Source organism: Furipterus horrens, unplaced genomic scaffold (assembly GCF_987537825.1).
Source record: "Furipterus horrens unplaced genomic scaffold, mFurHor1.1.pri manual_scaffold_17, whole genome shotgun sequence".
Classification (NCBI taxonomy): Eukaryota; Metazoa; Chordata; class Mammalia; order Chiroptera; family Furipteridae; genus Furipterus; species Furipterus horrens.
Window position 1 is genome coordinate 51,539,533 of NW_028327187.1, and position 24,872 is coordinate 51,564,404.

At 37.4% G+C, this 24,872-nt stretch overlaps 1 protein-coding gene across 1 annotated transcript in view; it reads right to left on the minus strand.

Annotated features, from left to right (window-relative positions):
* COL4A5 (collagen type IV alpha 5 chain) overlaps positions 1 to 24,872 on the minus strand; it is a 375,000-nt gene that overhangs the window by 35,579 nt on the left and 314,549 nt on the right. Inside the window, exons 37-41 of the mRNA XM_090265360.1 lie at positions 11,311 to 11,437; positions 7,811 to 7,891; positions 7,075 to 7,173; positions 6,483 to 6,533; positions 4,890 to 5,075 (exon numbers count right to left, since the gene is read on the minus strand). Coding sequence (XP_090121486.1) covers positions 4,890 to 5,075; positions 6,483 to 6,533; positions 7,075 to 7,173; positions 7,811 to 7,891; positions 11,311 to 11,437 — 544 coding nt within the window. The remainder of the gene's footprint in view (positions 1 to 4,889; positions 5,076 to 6,482; positions 6,534 to 7,074; positions 7,174 to 7,810; positions 7,892 to 11,310; positions 11,438 to 24,872) is intronic.

Below are 24,872 nucleotides of genomic sequence, written 5' to 3' on the forward strand. Positions count from 1 at the left end.
AGGCAAAGAAAGAAAAATACCATATGATATCACCTAATACAGGAAACTAAAGAACAACACAAACAAAGGAACTAAATAGAACAAAGAGCAGAATAGCAGTCAATAGGGGGGAGGGGAGAGGGAGAGAAGGGGGATAAGTAAGGGAAGGGTTTAATTAAAGAGCCTGTATGAAAGACTCATGGACATGGACAACGGGGAGGGATATGATTGTGGGAGAGGGGGTGGGTTGGGTGGGGGAGAGAAATTGGGGGAAAAGGGGACAACTGTAATTGAAAAACCAAAATAAAAAAAATTAAAAAAAAAAAGTACATTATATGATATAAATGGTGGCATGTCATATATGTAAAAATATTACCATTACTGCCTAGAAATAAAAATTTTAAAGCATTTTATAATTTGAAATTCAGAAGGCTAGAAACTGGCTTTTGATTGTTTAAATGGTTTCTATACCACATAGAGCAAACTGACTCAAGACAACACTTTGAGAAGAGTCTGATCACATACTTAGTTAAATAAATTAGAATACGATAAAGACATTTTATACATGTGTTTGGTATAGAAAAACCATTAATAAAAAATCTTAGAAAAATATATCAATGAAATATATTTTGTTCTGAGTAAGTACCAAGGAAAACTTCAGATCATATCATAGCAAAACTTCTAAGATTTTAATATCTAAAAAGTAACATTTTTAATGAGTTATATGCCAAATCAATTTTCTACACGAGGCTCTCAATCCATTATTTTTCAATGACTTAACAAATTTTAACTGAAAAACAAAACAAAACAAAAAAACCCTGAAGTGTTTTAATAAGTCATAATAAGTAAAGATAAGTTGATGAATTAATTGGTAAATTTTAAATCCAGCCCCTATTTAAGGTTGCATTATCCAATTGCTGCAATGAGAACACTGGAAATACCACGTTATAATAACTGTATTTTTTAGAGTACATCTGGTAAATAAGTTGTTGAATCAGCTTTAAAATAATGAGGGTACTTTCCTTTTTCTTTTAGTTCTTTACAAGAAAGCAGTCTTCTAGTTGACAGTAAAGTCTGAAAGTGATCAAGGCAGCAGACTTTTATGTAAGTCAGAGAGGGGAGGACTCAAAATTACTTCAAAGTATACCCTAGTCGTTTCGTTATTTTGGTGATAGTTAAATAATATGCACCTGTCTTAATATTTTTATAATATCCACTTAGGAAAAACACAGGAAGTAGTTAGTAGGTGTTGATGGGGATCTTGAGGTAAAAGAAAATAAGAAAGTGGAGGCAGAGCCCACTCTGCTAACGGCAAAGAATCTCTTAAGATGGTAGAGCAGCTTTGCTCCATCACTTATATTTGTAACTAGAATAAGAGGCCAGATTATAAGCATCATGCCATACAACAGCCTTTGTGGAAAGATAATACATGTTACTAGTAGAATAGACACTTATCTGAACACTAGGGAACCCTAAGTCAGCCCTAAGATTGCCAGCTATGAACTTAAGCAAATTTCTTAACCTCTTTGGACCTCTGTTTTCTCATATGTAACAAAGAATTTTTCCTTGACTAAACTCCTCTGAGCCCTCTTCTCAACAAGACCTCATCCTTGGGCCCTGTCCTTGGTCTGCTGAGTCCAGTTTTAGCAAGAATCTTGCTTTGTCAGTTTAGGGAGGGTCCCCAGCCCTTGATACCTAATCAAGTTCCTCTTCCCCATCCTTAGTATCAAAGTCCTTTGTCTGCTTTTAGCAGAAATTCTATTAGGCCGGTTTATCAAGAATCTGCTTACCCTTAATGTCTCCCCTCAGTAATTTTTCATTCAATGATTAACTCAATCTGCTAGTTGACTATAAATTCTCACTTGTCCTTGTAGTATTTGGAGTTAAGCTCTGTTTCTCTCCCCTTCTGCAGTAGAATAAAATCTGTCTTCCCATTTTTAACAAGTGTCTGCTGACTAATATCTCTTTGACAAATGCAAAAGTTAGGTTCCTTCAGGATAGGATATTCTACGGTTCTATAAAGTAATGTGGGTTTTTTTGGGGGAGAGTAAGAAACTAGATAATCAATTCAGATAGAGATAGATGGCTTTCTAAAAAGAATCTTTAAAAATTATGAATTTTAAATTCATAAGATGTCAGAATTTCCTGCCATCCTCAATAGCCAGAGCTCAAGAGGATGCTTTTTCCCCTTTTAGTTCCTCCTTAGAAATTTAAAAAGGGGTGTTTATCTTGAATAATAATGACTACATTCAGGTACTTGTAGTGCCTTTTACTCCTGAAAAGGTGAACATCTTTCACTATGAATCAGCATTTGCCCACTGGGCAGCTCTTGGCAACTGTGTTTTACTGTGTACTATATATATGTGTATGATGAAAATAAGATTAAGAGGCTTCTTCTCTGTGCAGGTTTCACTGGTTTACTTTTTACTCTGTGCCTATTAGTCCATGTTCATAAAAGTAGAATTTAGAACTGTGTGACAACCCAAAATATGAAGATGGGATAATTTGAAAAATGTCAAGAGATATGGTAAGTCAACAATTGCATATTTGCTGGATTTGTTATACATATTTTTTTAAATATATTTTTGAAGGATAGTTCAATTTTATTTACATTAACAAATATAAGGAAAAAATTAGAAATATGTCTACTATAAAGGTAAAATATTATAAAATACACTTTTGGTACTATAAATTTTTAACTAAAATGACACAAATATATGCATTTTAAAATTGAATTAGTCATTTAATTAAGTAATTTTGAGTTCTGCCAATAGACATAAACACTGGACACTACAGGTTCCTGACAACTTTCAGAGATAGATCAACATGTAAGAACTGAACTGTCATATATGCTCTTAAAATATATTCAAACACTTGAAAACATTAGGTACAGATATATATGTATACATATACACACATACATATATAGTTATATGTCTAATTATATATACATGTACATGTATGTGTGTGTATATATATGTCTCAAAATGCATGCAGTTACTACAGAATTAAGGAGCTGACCTGTAGGCCCTGGATAGGGATCAAAGTTCATCAAGGCCCAATATCATCATTAACAAAAAGTAAAAATATCAAAATTGTTTGAAATATCAAGTAACTAAAGTATTACACTAACTTCTCTCAAGTCAAACTTAAATTCAATAAATGAATACACTGAAAGTTCACTTTCATGCATCTGTATATAAACCAATTATCATCACTAAAATAAAATAGGACATGTGACGTATTTTGAAAGGCCCCAAATAATTTAAAATAATCATTATTATAAATTGAGACAAAAACAATCAATTCTGAGAGCAACTGGGTTTAAAACTCAGTTTTAGTTTGTAGTTTATGAACAAATCAAAAAGTCACAAGTACTTATGAAGTATGTGTCTTTAGTCTGACTACTGTTATTATTTCTTTAGAAACAGTACTTTTTAAAAGCACTTTTGTGACTAATGTCTTTATGTTGACAAATTTCAAAACAATGTTCAGCAGTGAGCTTCATTACTGGTAAGAACAATAACCACAGTGCTGATTAGAATATAAAACATGATAATAGTTTGGTCTATTTGAATTATTGCATGCATAACCAATCAAGATGTTTGTGTTAACTCTTTACATTACATGCAAGAGAGTTAACATGGCTGATGAGAGTTTCACTGGTTTTCTTCAAGAGTATACTAAAGTAAAACTTTAAATAACACCCTCTGTAACCATCCAAGTCAGATCAGATAAAATCTGGTTTTGAAAATGATCCTCACGTAGTTACAATTTGTGTGTGTGTGTGAAGTGATAGATGCATGAAATAACTACTATGGTACTTATTTTCAGTTACATGTATATATAAAATTATTACATTTTACATATTAAACTTACACAATGTTGTATGTCAATTATATTTCAATAAAACTAGGATAAAAGAGAAACAAGGAAGTGATTCTTGGAACAAAGTATGTGATCCTATCAAATTTATGTTTTTAAAGTATATTTTATTAAATTTAACTCCGATCACTTCAGAGTTTATGGTAACTTAAATGAAAATTTTCGGTTTTAAATATAGCTAAAATGAGTCAAGACTTTCAAATGGAAAAAAAAAGACTTTTGTTTTTTAGATTTTTCTTATTTTTTAAATCAACAAAAGCCAAATTTTTAATTACCATAAATATAAATACTGAACATCAAGTCTCAAAAATCTGTTAATAATCTATCACCAGTGATTGGGCTCAGCAACATTAATTCAGGATGAAAATGAGCATCTCCAAATTTAGTAAAATGAAATGACACAGCACAGACACAAAATGAAAAGTAAACATTGAATGCAAAATTGAAATTACTAGAGCAGTTAACACAAGACAAATTAAGTACAGGAATGAAGCTGGTATGAAGAGATCACTGTTCAATTTAATCATGCTGTGATGTTGAAGATAAATTTGGTTGCCTAGTAAGTTCCTAGAGAAGGTAAAATTTTTTATTGTGCTTTGTTATTTGTTGATCATATGACAGGACCATAGCAACATTTTGGTGTGAACCACAAGCATCTAGTGGGTGATCACTAAAATGATTTCTGTGATGACGTGCTGAGAAGCTTACAAAAAATGCAGATGGCATTTTGCTGCCAGGTTATCAGTATAGCTTTACATTTAACAGAAGGACTAATAAATCCACTATTTCCTTTTTATTCTATGTTGATTTGTTTTAGTTCAACTTTAAGAAAGTGATGAAAAGCATTACTGGAAAGAATTATTAGATGCCATGGAAATCGATGAAGCAAAGTATAAACCAAGCTATTTACTTGTAAGAAGTTCTTCAATTATAGATTTTAAAGTCCTAAAGACTGAATAACCTGCCAGCAAAATGAAATAAAAGGACTAATAAATAGACCATTCCCCTACTACTCATGTACATACCTGGTCTCCCAGGAGCACCTTGGGGCCCAGGGTTGCCTTTAGGGCCTTCTAGAGCTGGACCTGGAGAACCAGGAGGGCCAGGAGGACCCTGAACACCAGGAAAACCATGAAAGCCTGGTTCACCCTTTGGACCTGGAAGGCCAGGGTTTCCTGGAATGCCAGATAATCCTCCATCACCCTTTTGACCTATGAATGCAAAATGATATTAGAGAACACATTAAATGATGCTGAGTGTTAGGCTTGCCTACAAGGCTAAAGCTATTTACACTTCTTAGAACAAGTAATGGAATATAATAGGGTCATTTCTATCCCTCACTAAATACCCAACACTTCCACCCAAAAACCCATTCTTCCAATTAAATATATTTATCTGTTATCAGAAGCATTTACTAGAGTATACACAGAAATATATAAACAATAATAGCTTGTATACTGAAAGGTAGCCTTCATATAAGGACACAGAGCAATGATCACATGACCAGTAGTTGTAAAGAAAAAAAGAGATAAAGAATAGAAAAGTATAAAGTATCTGCAAGGTTAGAGATTGCTGGAAGAAATGCCTAAAACAAATGCTTTGTTGCTGTTGTTGTTGTTACCCTCACCTGATACGCTTATTGATTTTAGAGAGAGAATAAGGGGGGGAGAGAAACATCGATGTGAGAGAGAAACATATTGGTTGCTTGACTGGGGATCGGACACTCAACCTAGTTATGTGCTCTGATCAGGAATTACACCCACAACATTTTGGTTTATAGGACAATACTCCAACCAATTGAGTCACACCAGTCAGGGCATGAAACAAATGTTTTTGAGAATAATTTTGAGGCTAATGGAAGATAAAGATCTTTAATGGCATCTCTGTGTCCTCAAAGACTATTCTATCCAAAATTTAAAACCACAATCGAGACAAACTGTTCTCAATTTTTTACACCACCAACATACTTGAGAATGACATACCAATGACACATTAAAGTAATAATTTTTATGTAGGGATCACAGGAAGGTTATGGGAACTCCTAGGAGATATGGATGTGGTTTGAAAAAAGCCTCCATAAAATATAAAATGGTTATTTGAGAACATAAATATTCATAGCTGTACACACATTATATCATTCAACTATTTGGTTCTTACAATGAGAATAAGAACATGTGAGTGAAGTTCGACATGTGTGTGCACATACCCATACAAAATACAAAATGTATATTACCATGTAGTTTTGAAGAGACACTTTTATTAATAGTATGTATTTTTATAGTTTCCTTCTGTTATGTTGGTTTTGTTTCTATGGGGATAAAAATGTTTTCTTTGCTGGCAGAAAGAGTTTTAAATATTTAGTGAAATCTACCTCTTCCTAAATGTTTGTTTCCTTTTTAAATTTTTCCTCGGCATCTATTTATAAAGTTAATAAATAGATAGCTGTATGTAAAATTTCCTCAACTCCTCATATTAAATTGCTAATTAAGAACTACTTTAAGATGTAATGCTAGCTTTGAGTTTTCTGGGGTTTATGTACATTTTATAACAACAAAATTATTGTACCAAAGGATATTCTCCATTTATGAACTTATTTAGCATATTTTATTAAAGTTTACCAGAAAGTCCTGGGAGTCCAGGGGGTCCTGGGATTCCAAAGCCTGGTTGACCTGTCAAAATAATAAACCAAAACTCTCAAATAGATGATAATAATAACTCAAACAGGGCAGATTATCTTCCAATTATTTAGGTTTTTATTAAGTGTTACAATGTATATAATATGAAACATGTAGAAGATTTATTTCTAACATGAAACTACAATTCTAACATAAGAAAACTATATACAGATTATTCTATTTGTGATGAATACTAAATATATCTTTATGTACTTATATCATATAAATATATATAAATGTAATATAGATTGAATAATGAAAGAAAGTCATCTAGAGAACTTCAAAAAAGTTGAACAGCTTATTGACATGAACTGGGCAAGAAAGGATATGGAGTTTTTCATAAAAGGGAGGCAAGTTGAGTGATAAATGTGAGGATATGTTCTCAGTATACAGTGGAATTCAATTAGTATGGTAAAGGGTGTGGCAGCTTAGCAGGTAAGAAAGAAGATAAAATTTCATTGTGGGTAAAAAAGGGTAAAAGTTTAAGTAAACAAGGGGTAAATTAGAAAATTAAAAACAATAAAAAATACAGTACCTGGTTCACCCTTCTGTCCAGCTGGTCCAGGAATACCATCTTGACCTGATTTGCCTTTTTCACCTGTGGGCCCTGGTGGCCCAGGACGACCTCCACCACCTAAATTACAGATTAGAAAGGTTACATCTATTTTTCCAATTCCGTTTTCCTTTCACATCCTCCAGTCTTTCCATACTAGATTCAAATAGTTCTATCCAAAAGACAAAAAGTGCCTCTGAAAAACTCCTTTAAATTATGAAATATTATGAAAAAGAAACATAAAAGAGATAAAAGGTAATGTGAATGAGGAACAGTCTATCATTCACTCATTATCCAAAATGTTTCAGCTTCTTATTTTAATACAGCTTTAGACTATCCAAGAAAGTAAGGTATGGGAGTGGAGTTCCTTATAGGCCTCATATAGGGTCAAAGGAAGTAATCTGCTTTATAATTCAGTAAACAAATGAAAGTGGTACTCCTTGCCATTCTAAAAAAAATTAAAATCAGGCTTTCTGTCTATTATAGGATACTTGAAATAACTTTCCCTGGAAAAAGTGAGCCTGAAAAAGAAGGTCCCACACAATGATTCCATTTAACTTTTATTGAGCTGTTCACTTTTTACGTAACAAGCAGTGGGAAGTGAATGATCACTGTTTTCTTGTCTTGAAAATGTTCATAGCTCCCTGAAATAATCTGACTTTCCCAAAATGAACATGAGGCTTGGTTTTACAGAAGAGCAAACCCTTTTCATGCTTACCCACAGGACCAGGTTCTCCTGGAAGTCCAGGGTTCCCAGGAGGACCAGTAATACCTTTTGGTCCAGGAAGGCCTGGGGTTCCTAGAGCAAAGAGTTCCGTTTAATCAGAAAAGAAAAACTGTATCACTTTGAGAGCTACAACTCAAATTTACAGCTTATAGTGTTAGCATAGAAACAGTGTAGAAAAGAAACACAAAAAGATGCTGGTGTTTGTTGGTATTTTAAGAATTTTAAACTTATTTATCTAGAGGCTGTAATTATTATATATTTATAATAAAAGTAATTACCACCATATAATACAAGTAGAACTGGCAATATTCCATTGTATAGATATATCAAAATTTTTAATCCATTCATCTATTTGAAATTTGGTCACATTTTAGATATTCTATAATAGCTACCTATTCTATTTATGGAACCTTGGTCTACTTCTAGTTTTTGGCTATTGCAAATAATGCTGCTATGGATATTTCTGTATTAGTATTTTTGTGGGCATATGTCATTATTTATCTTGGGTAAATACCTATACAGGAGTGGAACAACTGAGTCAGAGAGTAGGTGTGTGTTTATGTATATATCATATATTTATCTGTCAAACCTTTTTAAGTTCACAATGTTTGGGAATTCCAGTTGCTCCAGATCTTTATAAAACACATGGTGATATCAGTTGTTTTAATAATAGCCATCCTGGTAGAAATGTAGTGCTAATTCATTGTGATTTTAATTTGTATTTCTCTAATGGCTAATGATATTGATCAACTTTTCACATGCTTAGTGACCATCTGTATATATTCCTTTATAAAATATCTGCTCAGAGCTTTCCCCATTTAAAAATATTGAACTATATATTTTATTATTATTGAGTTTTTGAAGTATTTCTCCTACTCTGTGTCTTCCCTATTTATTTTCTTTTTTTTAATTAAATTATATTTTTTGGTTTTTCAATTATAGTTTTCCCATTTTTCCCCCATTGCTCCCCCCCACCCAGCCCACCCCTTCTTCCACAATCATATCCCTCCCCATTGTTCATGACCATGAGTCATTTATACATGTTCCTTGACTAAACCCTTCCCTTACTTATCCCCCTTCTCTCCATCTTCCCTCCCCCCTATTGACTGTTATTCTGCTCCTTGTCCTATTCTTAATGGTGTCTTTTGATGAGAAAAGGAACAGAAGAGCTCAGGTTCTTTAGAAGAAAAAAAAGTATGGTGCAATTGGATATCTGTATAGAAAAAAATAAACCTTACTTCACACCAAAAAATATTTTTGAGGTAGACCATAAACCTAAATATAAAAGTTTAAATATTAAATTTTGTAAAAATATTGCAAGACTATTTCCATAAACTTGAGTAGGTAACAGTTCTTGAATAGGACACAAAAAGCACTAACTGTAAAAGTAAATTGATGAATTGGGCTTTATTAAAATTAACATTTGTTTATCACATAACAGCATTAAGAGAGCAAAAGGCAAATCTGAGACAGCAAGAACATATTTGTAATATGCGTAACTGACATAGGACTCATAAACAAAATATGTAAATAACTTGCTCTGAATCAATAAAATAAAAGGCAAAAAACCAAATAAAATATGATCAAAAGCACCTGGGACAGGCACTTCAAAAATATGCTATATAAATGCACAATAAGTATATGAAAAGATGTTCAACATTTAACTTGATTTATATTAAAAATTATATTAAATCTCTGATATCTACTTTATAAAAAAACTCCAGTGAAATATCTCTATATCCTCTCCAGAATACCTAAAATTAAAAATACTGACAACACCAAGTCAGAAAAGGTTATGGCCAACTGGATATTTCACAACGAAAAATAATAATCACTTTACGATCATGGCAAAAAAATAGGAGCCATCTGTAGACATTTCACACATTGTAAGTGGGGCTGTAATTTATAAAACCACTGTGGAAAACTGACACCACCTACTAAATTTAAATGTACACAGTAACTACACTACTAAATTTTTGTCTAAGAGAAATGAGTACATATATCTACCAAAAGACGTATCAAAGAATGTTAATAGCATCATTTTACTTAATAGTTTGTGGGAAAGGAAGAGTTTTTCTCTACCCTTCTATCTTCTTTCAACTGGCCTAATAATCTGTTTCAAAATGAGGCAGATTAAAGAGAAAATAATCATATGTATGGGAACCGCACATACATGAGAGGTTCAGAGACAGAATGGTAAAATGAGGTATATATGGAATCCTGAGCTAAGGAACCTGAGGCTTTAGAAGGGAAGGCATTAATTTGCAGAATGATAATAAGAGCAGATGCTTAGTAATTAGATGTTTTGCTGCCTTGTAGATAGGTCATAAAAAGTTATTTCTGGTAATAATTCTAATTATGGGCAAAGTCCCTAACTTAAATTCCTTAAGATAGAAGTAAAAGTTTCTCTTGAGCCTGTAAAATCTCAAATGCCTTTAGATCAAAATAAGCCATAATCTTAAGTAGCACATCTTGGGGAGACATGTTCTGAACACCTTCAAATCTTAAACTGGAAACAACCCAAAAGTCCATCAATAGGAGAATGGGTAATTGATTATGGTTTATTCTTCAATAGAATATTACAGGGCATTGATAAAAACAAATAAACTACTGAAACATGCAACGAGATAAATGAATCGTACATAATGATGAGTGAAAGAAGACAGACACAAGGATATATATTGCATGATTCCATTTATATGAATTTCAAAAACAGGGAAAATTAATTGATAGTAATAGAAGTCATAGTAGTGGTTACCTGGGGGTGTGGGTTCACTCTGAAGAAGAATGGGTAAGCTTTATGGTGTGAAGGAACTATTTTATATCTTAATATATATGGTGGGTACATGGATATATAAATGGGTAAAAATTCATCTATAGTCTTGTATACTTTACTGTATTTGTTATATTTCAATAAAAATGTTAAGAAAAAGATAACCAAAGGCCCACTCCATCCATGCCACTGTTTAATCCAAAATAAGCATAAACAGAGAAGGGATTATGAGAATCTTAATAGTTCAGGCCACCTTCTTGTTTATAGTACTAAGTCCCTTTGTTTGCATGACACAGCCTTGTCACTTGAATGAACTGGACAATTGTTCGTTCTACCAACAGGCACCCACTGTGTGCCTGAGTACCACATTCTAAGAGAACCAGCAGCAGGCTGGGGCTTGGCAATGTAAACTATCACCTATTAAAATAGTAAGGCTTCTTAATTGAATTGTGGCTAGCCATCAAAGATTGAAAATGTTCCACCAAATATTCTCTCTGTCCACAGGATATTCTCCTGCGGAGTTGGTAATACTCATTCTCATTTTATACAGATAGAGATTTGGGTAAAGAAAAGTTAAAGAGCTAGTTCAAGATTATGTTGCTAGTCAGTATCTGATTGAGAAATAGAATAGAAGTCTGCCAAATAAGACTATGCTCTGTGATATGGACCAGAGTAAATAAGGAAGGAGAGAAAAAAGCATTTTAGAAAAGAATATTACCAGGGAATCCAAAAAGACCTGGTTGTCCTTTTGCTCCAGGGGTCCCTGGTAATCCAGGCAAACCAATATCTCCCACAGAACCTTTGATTCCGGGGTTCCCTGGGTATCCAGGCAGACCAGGTTCACCCTAAAATATAAATAAAAATATAAAACTGAAGTCTCTCCATTTCTAAGATTATACAACAACATAACATTATAGAGATTTTACTATGTGTCAGATAGTCTGCTGAGTGCTTTACATAAATTGCTTCATTTAATCATCTCAACAGCCCTTTGAATTAGGCTTTATTATCTCCACTTATAAATAAGAAAACTGAATCTTAGAGAGCTCAGGTGCTTAAGGTCACTAGTAAGTGGAAGTATTGGAATTTTTACTTAGGTCTGTCAGATTTCAGAACTCTTGCTATTCCTCTGATATATTATATAAATGCATTATTGCAATTAATCTTTAACAAAACTATAAGAAAGATACTGTTTTTATCCCCATTTTACAGTGATTCAGCTGGTAAGTGGTGGAATCTGGGTTTGGATCTAAACAGTCTGATTTCAGAACCTGTGATCATCATTTCTAGTATGCTACAAAAAAATAATTTTTTAGAATCTAAGTAGGGTCTACTGTAAAAGGTTAATTTCATCTTAACATAAAGAAATCTATCATTCTTTAGTGGACATCTAAAATCATATTTCCTCCATGAAACCTTCCAGGACAAAGAGAGCTTACTGTAAGAATCTAGTGTAGATTCTTATTTTATCGTGTCTATAAAGGTTTTACATATGCACATCTTCACTCTTCAACTACACTGAAAATTTCTTTGGGATCAGAGACAATTCATATATAACCAATTTTGCTCAATGAATATTTCCGTTAAGTTTTCTCCTACTAGATAGTTAGAAAAATTTATACCCATATTCACAAGTTAAAACAATTTTTCCCATTTAACAATGAGAACATATGTCATAACTTTATATATAACTATCACAGTATTCACTGCTCTGCTCATGGGGATCACGACCAACCTATCCAACAAAGTATTAGTGTTCACCATCATCTACTGAATACCTCCTTCTTCATTTAGTGCTTATGCTTGTCCAGGCAAATAATATCATCTATTTGTAACTCAATTTCTTCTGCATTATAGTAAAACCATTTTAAACTAATGTGTTTCCACTCTCCCCTCTTAAAAAAAAAATCAAGAGTCTTGGGCTGTAAATAAACAATGTCTGTCTGGAAAAAGTCAAGCCATTGTTAATATAACAGGAATGGTTTGAGTGACATCGACGTAATCTGGAATCCAAGGAGAGTGGACTGGAATGCACATGTTTGAACAATGATGACTTCACTGTACTAGCTAGAGGGAACAGCAGATGCCACTGAGTGAGCATATGTACTCTGTGACCATCACATTCAAAATGACTGAGAGAGTAGAGCAATGAATCTGCACCAAATTTTGTGTTAAGCTTGAACATTCCTCTGCAGAAACTATTTGGATGATTCAGAAAGCCACAGCTATGGGCAACTGGTGATTGGCAGCTTCATCATAACATGTCTGCTCTGCATCACGTCTCGTGCAGAGTTTTTTGGTGAAACATCAAATCACCCAGGTGACTCAGCTCCCCTACAGCCCAGATTTGGCACCCTGAAACTTCTGGCTTTTCCCGAAACTAAAATCACCTTTGGAAGGGTAGACATTTCAGATCATTTATGAGATGCAGGAAAACACAATGGGGAAGCTGATGGTGATTGAGAGAACTGTGTGAGATCCCAAGGTGCCTACTTTGAAGGAGACTGAGGTGTCATTGTCTTATGTACAATGTTTCTTGCATTTTGTATCTTCTTCAGTAAATGTCTCTCTTTTTCATATTACATGGCTGCATACCTTCTGGACCGACTATATATATATATATGGTCTAAACCTTTATAAATCAAATGCCAGTACATTTTTACACACAATTACATTTTAGTTTGAATTGACTCCATCTTAGGTATTTCCACAGAAAAGCTTTGAATAAAATATCATGATCCTTCTTGTTATTCCTGAAACAATGACATTTATATGCTAAAATAAAAAACAAGAAGAAGAAAATTCAGATATTCTAATGGTAAACTTGAAAGGCAGTAGACAAACTATGATGAAGCATGTTAAGTTCTACAAATAACTCTACCCACAATTTCAACTAGTAGTTGTTCTTTAATACAGTTCTTCTAACTACCCTTTGGCCTGAATCCTTCAAACCAAGTGAACTGTAAAAAAAAAAAAAAAAAAAAAAAAAAAAAAAGTAAATATTTTACTAGGGTTTCTGAAAAGAACTAAAGTTTGCTAGTTTAAGTTTTATCTAAATGTTTATTATTCACACTTTCAGAAAAAACAATGAGTTTCAAAAAAGGTAAGGAAGAAGACTGACAGCTGTCAGAGGGGAGGGGGCAGAGGAGGACTGGATGAAAGAAGATGAAAGGATTAGCCAAAGAACATATATATATAACTCATGGAGACAGACAATAGTGCAGTGATAGCCTGAGGGAAGGGAGAGCAGGGGCAGGGAGGAGGGGGCAAAGGGTGGAGGATGAGGACGTCTGCAATAGTGTACAATAAAGAAAAAAAAGATAAGCATGAAGAATTTCTGACCAAGATAGCGGCATAAACAGACATGCTGCACCTCCCTCACAACTAAGAAGAAACTTACAACCACTTCAAAACTAAAAACAAACAAACAAACAAAAAAGACAGAAAATGAAGAAAATCAAAACCAAAGAAACAAAGAAGAAATATTCAGCCAGAAAGGTAGGAAGGGCAGAGCTGGGATGAAGAGAATGAGATGCAGAGCAGCGGTTACAGCTAGTGGAGTGGCTGGCAATGCAACAACTGTAGCAGTTGCGAAAAGAACAGTCATAAATTTTAAATCAAGGAAGCGATCCCAGCCCCAGACCAGACTGAACCCAGCCCCAGACCAGACTGTGCAGTGCATGGTTCCAGTGTCAGGGAAAATAGAGCCACATTGCTTCTGACTGTGAAAGCCAGTGGGGGTTGGGGCAGAGGAAGAAATTGCCGGTCTCTCAGCAGAGTCCACTTGTTTAGTACAGGAAGGGGGAGAAGTGCCTGGAAAAGGTGCAAGTACTGAGCAAGTGGCATTGTTCCCTCTCAGACCCCTCCCACACATACACTGCCACAACACAGTGAAATGGGTCACCAGTATTCATGAAGACCTAAGGCTCTGCCCCTTTACAATGTAACAGGTGCGACAGGCTCTAAGACACAGAAGCGAACACAGAAAGCTGTCAAGACAAGGAGACAGAGAAGTACAGCCCACAATCAGGGGAAGATCAAGGTTCCAGGGAGAGAACTAAGCAATGAGGAGATAGCAAACCTAACAAATGAAGAGATAGCCAGTTTAGCAGATGCACAGTTCAAAGTACTAGTGACAAAGATGCTCACAAACTTGACAGAAAAGATTAAGCATGACAGGGAAGAAATGAAGGCTATACTAGGTGAAATGGAGGGAAATCCACATGAAACGAGTGGGGAAGTAAAGGAAACCAGGGTTCAAATCAACAAACTGGAACATACGGAAGAAACAGTCAACTAGTAGAGAAGGAGGAAACAAGAATTTTTTAAAATGAGGAGAGGCTTAGAAACCTCTGCGATAGCTTTAAACATGACAACATCAAAATCATAGGGGTTCCAGAAGAAGAGGAAGAGCAAGAAATTGAAAAATTATGTGAAAAAAATAATGAATGAAAACATCTCAAATTTGGGAAAGGAAATGGACATACAGGTCCAGGAAGCACGCAGAATCCCAAACAAACTAGACCCAGGGAGGCTCACACCAAGACATTCATAATCAAAATGCCAAAGGTTAAGGATGAAGAATCTTAAAAGCAGCAAGAGAAAAGAAGGGACTTACCTACAAAGGGATACCTATAACTGTCAGCTGGCTTCTCTATAGAAACTTTGCAGGTGAGAAGGGACTGGCAGGAAATAGTCAAAGTGATGAGAGGCAAGGACCTACAACCAAGATTATTCTATCCAGCAGAACTATCCTTCAGAATGCAAGGGCGGAGAAAGTGATTCCCAGACAAGGTAGAACTGAAGGAGTTCATCATCACCAAGCCATTCTCACATGAAACATTAACGGAACTTATTTAAGAAAAAGAAGATCAAAACTACAAACAGCAAAATGACAACAAACTCACAACTATCAACAACAGAAGCTACAAAATAAAAACAAAAACAAACTAAGCAGACAACCAGAGTGGAAACAGAATCATAGGTATGGGGAGCATGTGGAGGGGTGTCAGCTGGGAGGGGGAAGGGGGGAAAAGGAGGGAAATGGTGCAGGAATTAAGAAGCATAGTACGAGGGTGCAGAATAGACAGAGGGATGTAGAGAAGAGCTTATATGCATGACCCATGGACATGGACTAAGGGGGGTGGGACTCCTGGGGGGATGCTGAGTGGAGGGGAGCAAATGGAAAAGAAATTGGGACAACTGTAACAGCATAATCAATAAAAATTTTAAAAAGATAAGCATGAAGAGATAAAAAAGAAGACAGTATTCAGATAATCAACAAACTGGCCAGGAATCCTATAAAATCGCTCTGAGAAAGGGAAATTATAGTATATTTAAACTTTTAGCATAAACTAGACATAACTTAAATACACTTAAACCACAAATACATACATTTTTCTGTTAGTATAAATTTAGATATAATCAACATATTATATTAGTTTCAGATCTACAACATAATGATTTGTTATTCATATATAGTTTTGAAATGATCACCAGAAGAAATCTAGGTAACAACTATCACCTTATATCGTTACAAAACTTCTTGTTCTTTTGATGAAAATGTTTATGATTCACTCTCCTATTGACTTTCAGTATATTAACTAAAGACACCATGCTGTACATTACTTTCTATGACTTATTTATTTTATAGATAGAAGTTTATAATTTTTAAATTTTCTTTCTCAATTACAGTTTACATTCAATATTATTTTGTTTTAGTTTCAGCTGTAAGCATAGTGATTAGAGAAACATATTATAGAAAGTGTTTCTCCCAATATTCCCAGTGCCGAACCTGGTACCATACATAGTTATCACAATATTGTTGACTATATTCCCTATGCTGTGCTTTACATCTTCATAACTATTTTGTAACTACCAATTTGTACTTTTTAACCTCTTCACTTTTTTCACCCAGTAGTCCAAATCCCCTCTCTTCTCTGGCAACAATCAGTCTGTTCTCTTAATGCATCTGTATTTTCTAATTCCCTTCACCCATTTTTCCCACATCCTATCACACATTCTACTTTTGACAACTGCTATTCTTTCTCTATACTTATGAGCTCATTTTTTCTTGTTGTTTTTATTTTATTTATTCATTATTTTTAGATTCAACATATAAGTGAGATCATATGATATTTGGCTTTCTCTGTCTCACTTACTTCACTTAGAACAATGCCCTCAATGTCTATCTACGTTGTCTCACATGGCAAGATTTCCTTCTTCTTTTTATGGGTGAATAATGTGATATATAAATACAATTTGCATTATTTTCTTTATCCATTCATCCATTGATTGACATTTAGTTTGCATTTATATCTTGGGTATTGTAAATAATGCTGCGATGAAAATAGGAGTGCATTTATCTTTTCAAGTAGGAATTTTTTTTCTTCACATAATATCCAGAAGTAAAATTGCTAATTCATATTGCAATTCTATTTTTAATTTTTTGACGATGCTCCTTCATACCGTTTCCCATATGGTTAGTAGATATTTGGTTCTGTCCAAAACATCCACAGAGACATTTGGTCTATGACAAAAGGTCTTAGAAATGTGGTCCTGTCCAAAACGTTCACACTTAGAAAGTATCCCCGGATTCAAACAGCCTATGTTTATTTCTACTTTGGGTTTACAGAATTAATACATAAAAATATTGTCACGTTTTATTGGTTTAATAATTGTGTTGTGGTTATATACCCAATAATAATCCTTCTTGTCTCAGTAGTGTAGCTGATAATGGAAGTGGAGTCAGGTAGATGGGTCTGGTTTCAAATCTTGCATAAGAGGGGAATTTATATTAACCATGGTCCAGAAGTTTACACAGATATATTTTGTTGAAAAAATGTACATCAATATACATAAGGGATATTGGCCTGTAATTTTCTTATAGTATCTTTGTCAGGTTTTGGAATTGGGAAAAAGCTGGCATTATAGAATGAGTTTGCAATTATTCCCTCCTCTTCATTTTTTTATTTTTTTGAACACATTCGCCTAACATATGGTCTATTCTGGGGAATGTTCCATGTACCCTAAAAAATGTATAGTCTGTTGTTGTAGGTTGGAATGTTCTATATATGTCTGTTGGGTGCAACTGACATTTCTCATTTTAAAAACTGGTTTATTTGCTTCCTTATTGAATATACTAGTTCTTTATATATTCTGTATACAAATCTCTGATATATAATTTGCAAACATTTTCTCCCTTTCTGTGAGTTGTACTTTTATTTTCTTGATGTTATCATTTTGCAACACAAACTCAATATATATATATATATATATATATATATATATATATATATATATTTTTTTTTTTTTTTCGCCTGTGGTTGTTTGTGCTTTTTGTGTAGTACCTAAGAAATCATTAACCTAAATGAAAGTCATGAAGATTTAGTCATGTTTTCTTCTAAGATTCCATATTTAGGTCAATTATCCACTGGTTAATTTTTGTGTATGATATAAGTTAGGGAGTGGAAATTCATTCATTTGCACATAGACATTCTCTTGTGTTTAGTATCATTTGTTAAAAGATTTTTATTTATTCTAATTGTCCTAGCACCTTTCTAGAAAATCAATTGACCAAAAATTTATAGGTTTATTTCTGAACTCTAATCTCTTCTCTCAATCCTTATGTCATTCCTATGCCACTATTATACAGTCTGGATTGCTGTAGTTTTATAGTAAGTTTTGAAACCTAGAAAAACATACTATACAAAGGGAGTCTTCCAAATTCATTCTTTAATTTTCAAGATTGTCTTGATTATTCTGGGTCCCATGATTCTTCATATGAATTTTAGGATCTGCTTGTCAAGTTCAGCAAAAAGCAATCTGGGATTATGATAAATTGCTTAGAATCTGTTGTATGATTACATTGTAAGAATATACTGAGAACATTTGCCAGTTGAAGCATTTTCTGCTGCCATCAATTATAATTTCAGAGATGAGCTATTATGGTAATTTTGGTTTCATTATATCAATGTTAAAATAAAATTCACTGAGTCCAGAAAAATATGCATGAACAAATTCAGAAACATTTAAAAATGACATTTCAAGCCAGTGATTAAAGAATGACGTTTCTGGGCTGGGGGGGGCAATGGGGGAAAAATGGGACAACTGTAACTGAAAAACTAAAAAATAAAATTAAAAAAAAAGAAAAGAATGAAGTTTCACTTTACACAACATACAGAAAAAGTCAGATGGATTAAAGATGTTAATATTAACAAAATCATGAAAATACTGGAAAAAATAAGATTATAAATTCCTGTGACATAGATATCTTTTTTAAGTATATTTTATTGATTATGTTGTTACAGTTCTAATTATTTTCCTCTTTTCTCCCCTCTTCCCAGTACCCTCCTTCTCTCCAGCAATCCCACCCCCCCTTAGTTCATGTTCATGGGTTGTGCATGTAAGATCTTTGGCTTCACCCTTTCCTATGTTATTCTTAACTTCCCCCTGTCTATTTTGTACCAATCGATTATGTTTCTTAGTCCTTGCACCATATTCCCATCTCTCCCTCTCCACCATCCCAGATGAAAACCCTCCAAATGATCACCATACCTATGATTCTGTTCCTAATCTGGTTTGCTTAGTTGGATTTTGTTTCTATTTTTTAGATTCAGTTGTTGATATTTGTGAGTTTCTTGAAATTTAATGTGTTCATAGTTTTGATCTTCTTTTTCTTAAGTAAGTCCCTTTGACATTTCATATAATAATGGCTTGGTGATGATGAACTCCTTTAGCTTTACCATGTCTGGGAAGAACTTCATCTGCCCTTTGATTTTAAATGATAGCCTTGCTGGATAGAGTAGTCCTGGTTGCAGGTTGCCTTTCATCACATTGAATACTGCTTGCCAGTTCCTTCCTGCCTGCAAAGTGTCCTCTGAGAAATCAGCTGATAGTCCTATAGGCACCCCTCTAAAGGCAACTCTCCACCTCTTTCTTGCTGCCCCCCAAACTCTCTCTTTATCTTTCACCTTTGACATCTTAATCATGATGCGTCCTGGTGTGGTCCCCTCTGGGTCCAGCTCGCCTGGGACCCTCTGTGCTTCCCAGACCTGTATGTCCATCTCCTTCACAAAATTTGGGAAGGTTCCCTCATTTTTTAAAATTCTTGTTTACTCATTCTGAACCGGTTGACTATTTTTTACTTCCTTGTGTTCCAAATCATTGATTTGAACCCTGGTTTCCTTCCCTTCACCACTGGTTTTGTGTGGATTTTCCTTCGTTTCACTTAGCATAGCCTTCACTTCTTTTCTTATGCGTTTGCCATACTCAAGCATATCTGTCAAGCCTGTGAGCATTTTTATCACCAGTGTTTTGAATTCTACATCTGTTAGGTTGTCTTGTAGAGGCATCAGCTATTCCCTGTAGAAAGTCGCAGAGGTTTGCTAAATATGTAAGCATGTAGGGGCTTCAGATGTTCTTTGTAAGATGTAGCAGGGACTTGCTAAAAAGCCTTGGAGAGGGGAATGTAGGGAGGAGTAGCAATTGGTGATTTACAAGCTAAAAGCACCACAGCCTCTATCACCTTCCATTTGCTTGTGTCTTGTTTGTAACTTTTGTGAAAAGTTATATTTTACAGAATATCCAGCCCTTTAAAGATAAATTGCTTCACAGAGAATTCCTCCCTGGTTGAAGAGTTATGCTGCCGGAGATAACTTTATGGCCCTGCGAACTTTTAGCCCTGCGAACCTCTGGCCCTGAGAACTTTATTTCTGTTTGACACTCCTGTAGCCCTGTCCTGCCACCCCCCACCCCAACAAGCTGCATCTCACTAAAGGAAGAAAACCAAAGCCTATATAAACCCCTGCCCGAAACCCCAGTCTCCATCTGTGCACTATTGAGACAGGGTTTCTGCCCAACAGCTGGCTTAATAAAACTTTGCTTGCTTTAATCCACTGCTCCAGAGTGTTCAATCTCGCTTATGTAGCCGTAACAGTTTGGAGGCCCCAGCGAGATGCCTCTGTAGAGCAGTGCCGCCTTCGGTGAGCGCCCGGGGCTTCGTGCAGGTCCTGTGTGCCTAGCTGACTGTGGCAGGACAGCGGCCACACGCTCCAGTTTGGAGCAATTCCCTGTGCCTTCAGCGGACATTCAGAAGCTGCAGAAATCCCTGACGGCCCAGCCTACAGCAAGCAAAGGACAGCGGACAGCCTCGGTGGCAGGTGAGTGGCAGCTCATTTGGGCAGCGGACCTGGGCCACTGCCATTGAGATTTGGTCTCTTTTGTCCTCTGGACGCAGAGGTTCCCGAACAGGGAATTTGTTGAAGCCGGCTTGGCTAGCTTCATTTGGATTGTATAGAGCTCTTTTGTTTTGCATCTGAGTTGTGCCGCCTGTGGTCGACGCTGCTCTTCTGATCACAGTAGCCTAGGCAGGGGTTTGGGTGGGATTGTTTAACCTCTGAGTGTGTGTGTGTGTGAGTGTATGGCTCCATGGACTTTGGTTTACGGAGTCTGAGTGGACCCTAACCTGCGGTTCCTCAGCTTGTCATATGGCATAACGGCTGGATATAACCTGGAATTTACTCAGGCAGCCTTAGCTAAGACAAAGCTGAAGTTCTCTTCGGAGGAGAAGCCAGGAGGGCATCTGAGTGGCTTCCTCTGGGAGCTCGCAACCCATGTTTGTCTGCGCCGTGATGGGGGGAATTGTTCTTGTGCCTTAGAGTCCCACCTTTAATTGTAATCCAGAATAGAAATATATTTGTAAATCTGTGCAGAAGCACCTTAGCCAACATGGGCAGACATCAGTCCAAGTCTACACATACAGTTCTTGACTGTATGCTCCAGAATTTCCCTAAGTTCAGGGGACAAAACCCCTCCATGGACTCTGACACTCTAGAAACATTCTGTAGATCAGAGTAGCCTGCTTTTGGGGTCAGGTGGCCCCCTGGGGGTACTTTGAATCTAAATATTATCAGGGCCATCCACCTCATTGTCACAGGGAAGCCTGGCCACCCTGATCAGTTTGATTACATTGATCGCTGGCAGGAACTAGCTGAGGACCCGCCTGTCTGGCTCTGAAAGTGTGTTGGGTCAGAAGCCCACAGAGTCCTCCTAGCCCACCAGCCTAAGGACAAGGGAGAACGAGATAAACCAAAAGTTACTGAGTCATGCCAGCCAGATCCCCTGCCTCTCCCATCAGCCCCAGAGGAAGACCACCTCTTAGAGCCCCCTCCTTATCGGGGGACCCCCGCGTCCCTCTATCCCCAGCTTCCCCAAGAGGAACCAGACTCCACGAGTGGGGCTTCCCCTCCTTCGCTCCCCCCGAGTAGCCCTCCTTCTTCTCGCCTGCACCCTAGGCCTCCTCCTAGTTCTGTTAGTGTCAGTGAGGCTCAGGTTGCTAGGCCTGTACTCCCATTAAGGGAAGCTGTAGGACCGGGCCCAGGACACCAGACTACTCTTGTCTATGTCCCCTTCTCCACCAGTGATTTATATAATTGGAGGACCCAGACCCCCCCATTCTCCGAGCAGCCCTGGGCCCTTACCAGTCTATTTGAATCTATTTGTCGGTCACATCGACCGACCTGGGATGACTGCCAGCAGATCTTACTAACCTTCTTCTCGATCGAAGAGCGAGAGTCAATTCTTAAGGCAGCCAGGGAAAATGCCAGGAGTCAGACTATAGGGACAGAACAGGAAAGGGAGGCAGCCGTGAGGGAAATAGTACCTGATGAGCCACCCGACTGGGACCCCAACACCGTGCTGGGAATGGCGGCCCTTAGAGCTTACCATCAGGCCTTACTTCAAGGGATGATCAAGACAGCTAAGAAACCCACCAACTTGAATAAGGTGTCAGAAGTTATTCAGGGCCCCACTGAGAGCCCCACCGCCTTCCTTGAGTGCCTGCGAGAGGCTTACCGCATGTACACCCCTTTTGATCCTGAGGCTCCAGAAAATGCCCGTGCCCTCAATCTGGCCTTTGTCACTCAGGCGGAACGTGACATTCGAAGAAAGTTACAAAAATTAAAGGGATTTGGAGGCATGAATTTAAGCCAGCTCTTAGAAATTACCACAAAAGTGTACTTAAACAGAGATGAGAAAAGGGAACTTGAAAAAGAGAAGTGGCAGGCTAAAGTATTAGCTGCAGCCCTTAAAGAAACCTCCTTTAAACAAGGCCCAGAATCCAGCAAAAGGTCCCACAAGAAGGGAGAAGGAAAGCCAGGGAAGAAATTAACCTCAGATCAATGTGCATACTGCAAAGAGAAGGGACATTGGAAAAATGCCTGCCCCAAGTTAAAGGAACGTCCTGCTCCCAAAATAATGGCTGCTGCAGGGGAGGATAGTGACTGAGGGGGCCAGGGTTCCCTCTACTCAGGCCCCCGGGAGCCCATGGTTACAATGACTGTGGGGGGCTGCCCAATGACTTTTATGGTGGATACGGGAGCTGAGATTTCAGTAGTGACAAAACCTACAGGACCTATTGTAAAAAAGAAAATGAAAGTACAGGGGGCAACAGGAGAAATTGCAGAATATCCTTTTTGTGAAGCTCGGAAGGTCAATTTAGGAAAAGCTACTACCACACACTCATTTCTTCTCATTCCAGACTCTCCGTTCCCTTTGCTTGGGAGAGACCTCCTCAGAAAGCTCCGAGCCCAAATCTCCTTTCCCCTGAGGCTGCAGAGCTTCAAGTAAATCCTCGGATGATTTTGTCTGTCTCCCTGCCCTTAGAAGAAGAATATCGACTGTTGAGTCTCCTCAACAGGACTCTGAGTCTCTCCCCAGGGATTTCCAGGCAGAGTTTCCCAAAGTATGGGCAGAAGACAATCAGACAATCCCCCAGGTTTGGCAAGACATGTACCTCCTGTAATAGTCTCGCTGCTCAGTGACACCAGTCCTGTTTGCATAAAGCAGTATCCTATTTCCCAGGAAGCCAGAAAAGGCATTAAGCCCCACATAGACCGACTGCTGCAGGAAGGCATACTAAGGGAATGTCAGTCAGCATGGAACACTCCCTTCTTGCCTTTCCGGAAACCAGGGACCAATGATTACTGGCCAGTTCAGGACCTGAGGGGGGTAAATGCTGTAGCAGAGACTATCCACCTAACAGTGCCAAATCCTTATAGTCTCCTGAGTCTCCTGCCACCTAATAGACTCTGGTATACAACATTAGATCTAAAAGATGCTTTTTTCTGCATTCCTTTGCATCCACAGTCACAAGACATTTTTGCTTTTGAGTGGGAGGATCCAGAGACAAATAGAAAGCAGCAGCTTACTTGGACTCGGTTGCCTCAGGGATTTAAGAACTCCCCCACTATTTTCGGAGAGGCCTTAGGGCAGGACCTCAGCCCCTTTTCGTTAGAAAATCCTCATCTGACACTCCTCCAATATGTGGATGATCTCCTCTTAGCAGCCAAGACTAAGGAAGATTGTCTTATGGGCACATCTGCCCTCCTCACCCTGCTGGAGGGAAAAGGCTATCGAGTCTCTTGCAGGAAGGCACAAATTTGTACCCAGAGGGTCAAATTTCTAGGGTTTATTTTGTTAGAAGGGACCCGGAAATTGTCAGCCGAGTGAAAGGGGTTAATCACCTGACTTCCCACCCCAAAATCTAAGAAGGACCTCCGTGAGTTTCTAGGGACGGCAGGATTTTGCCGCCTCTGGATTCCCAATTTTGCTGCAATTGCACGGCCCCTCCATGAGGCCACTGGAGACCCCAGTGCCCCGCTAGACTGGGGAGAGGATCAGGAAAGGGCATTTCAAAAGCTGAAAGAGGAACTCACCCAGGCTCCAGCTTTGGCCCTGCCAGATGTCACCAAGCCTTTCAGCCTTTTTGTCCATGAGAAAAAAGGAGTAGCCAGGGGAGTCTTGACTCAAGCCCTTGGGCCTTGGCGAAGGCCAGTAGCATATATTTCAGAAAGACAGGACCCAGTGTCCAGAGGGTGGCCTGCCTGTCTCAGAGCTGTCGCTGCTACGGCCCTCCTAGTCAAGGAGGCCGACAAGCTCACTCTAGGACAGGACCTTTTTGTTAATGTGCCCCACTCAGTTGAGACCTTCCTAAGGGGCACGGGAGGAAAATGGCTCACTGGTAGCCACCTCACCCACTACCGGGCCACTCTCCTTCACAGATGGAAGTAGTTTTGTTCATGGGGGCACACGTTATGCAGGAGCAGCTATAGTCACCCTTGAAAAAGCAGTCCGCGCTGAGCCTCTTCCGCAGGGCTGGTCGGCCCAGAGAGCAGAACTTGTCACTTTCACTTGGGCACTAGAGGAAGCCACTGGCAAACGGGCCACTATATATACTGACCCTCGGTATGCATTTGCCACTGTTCATGTGCATGGGGCAAT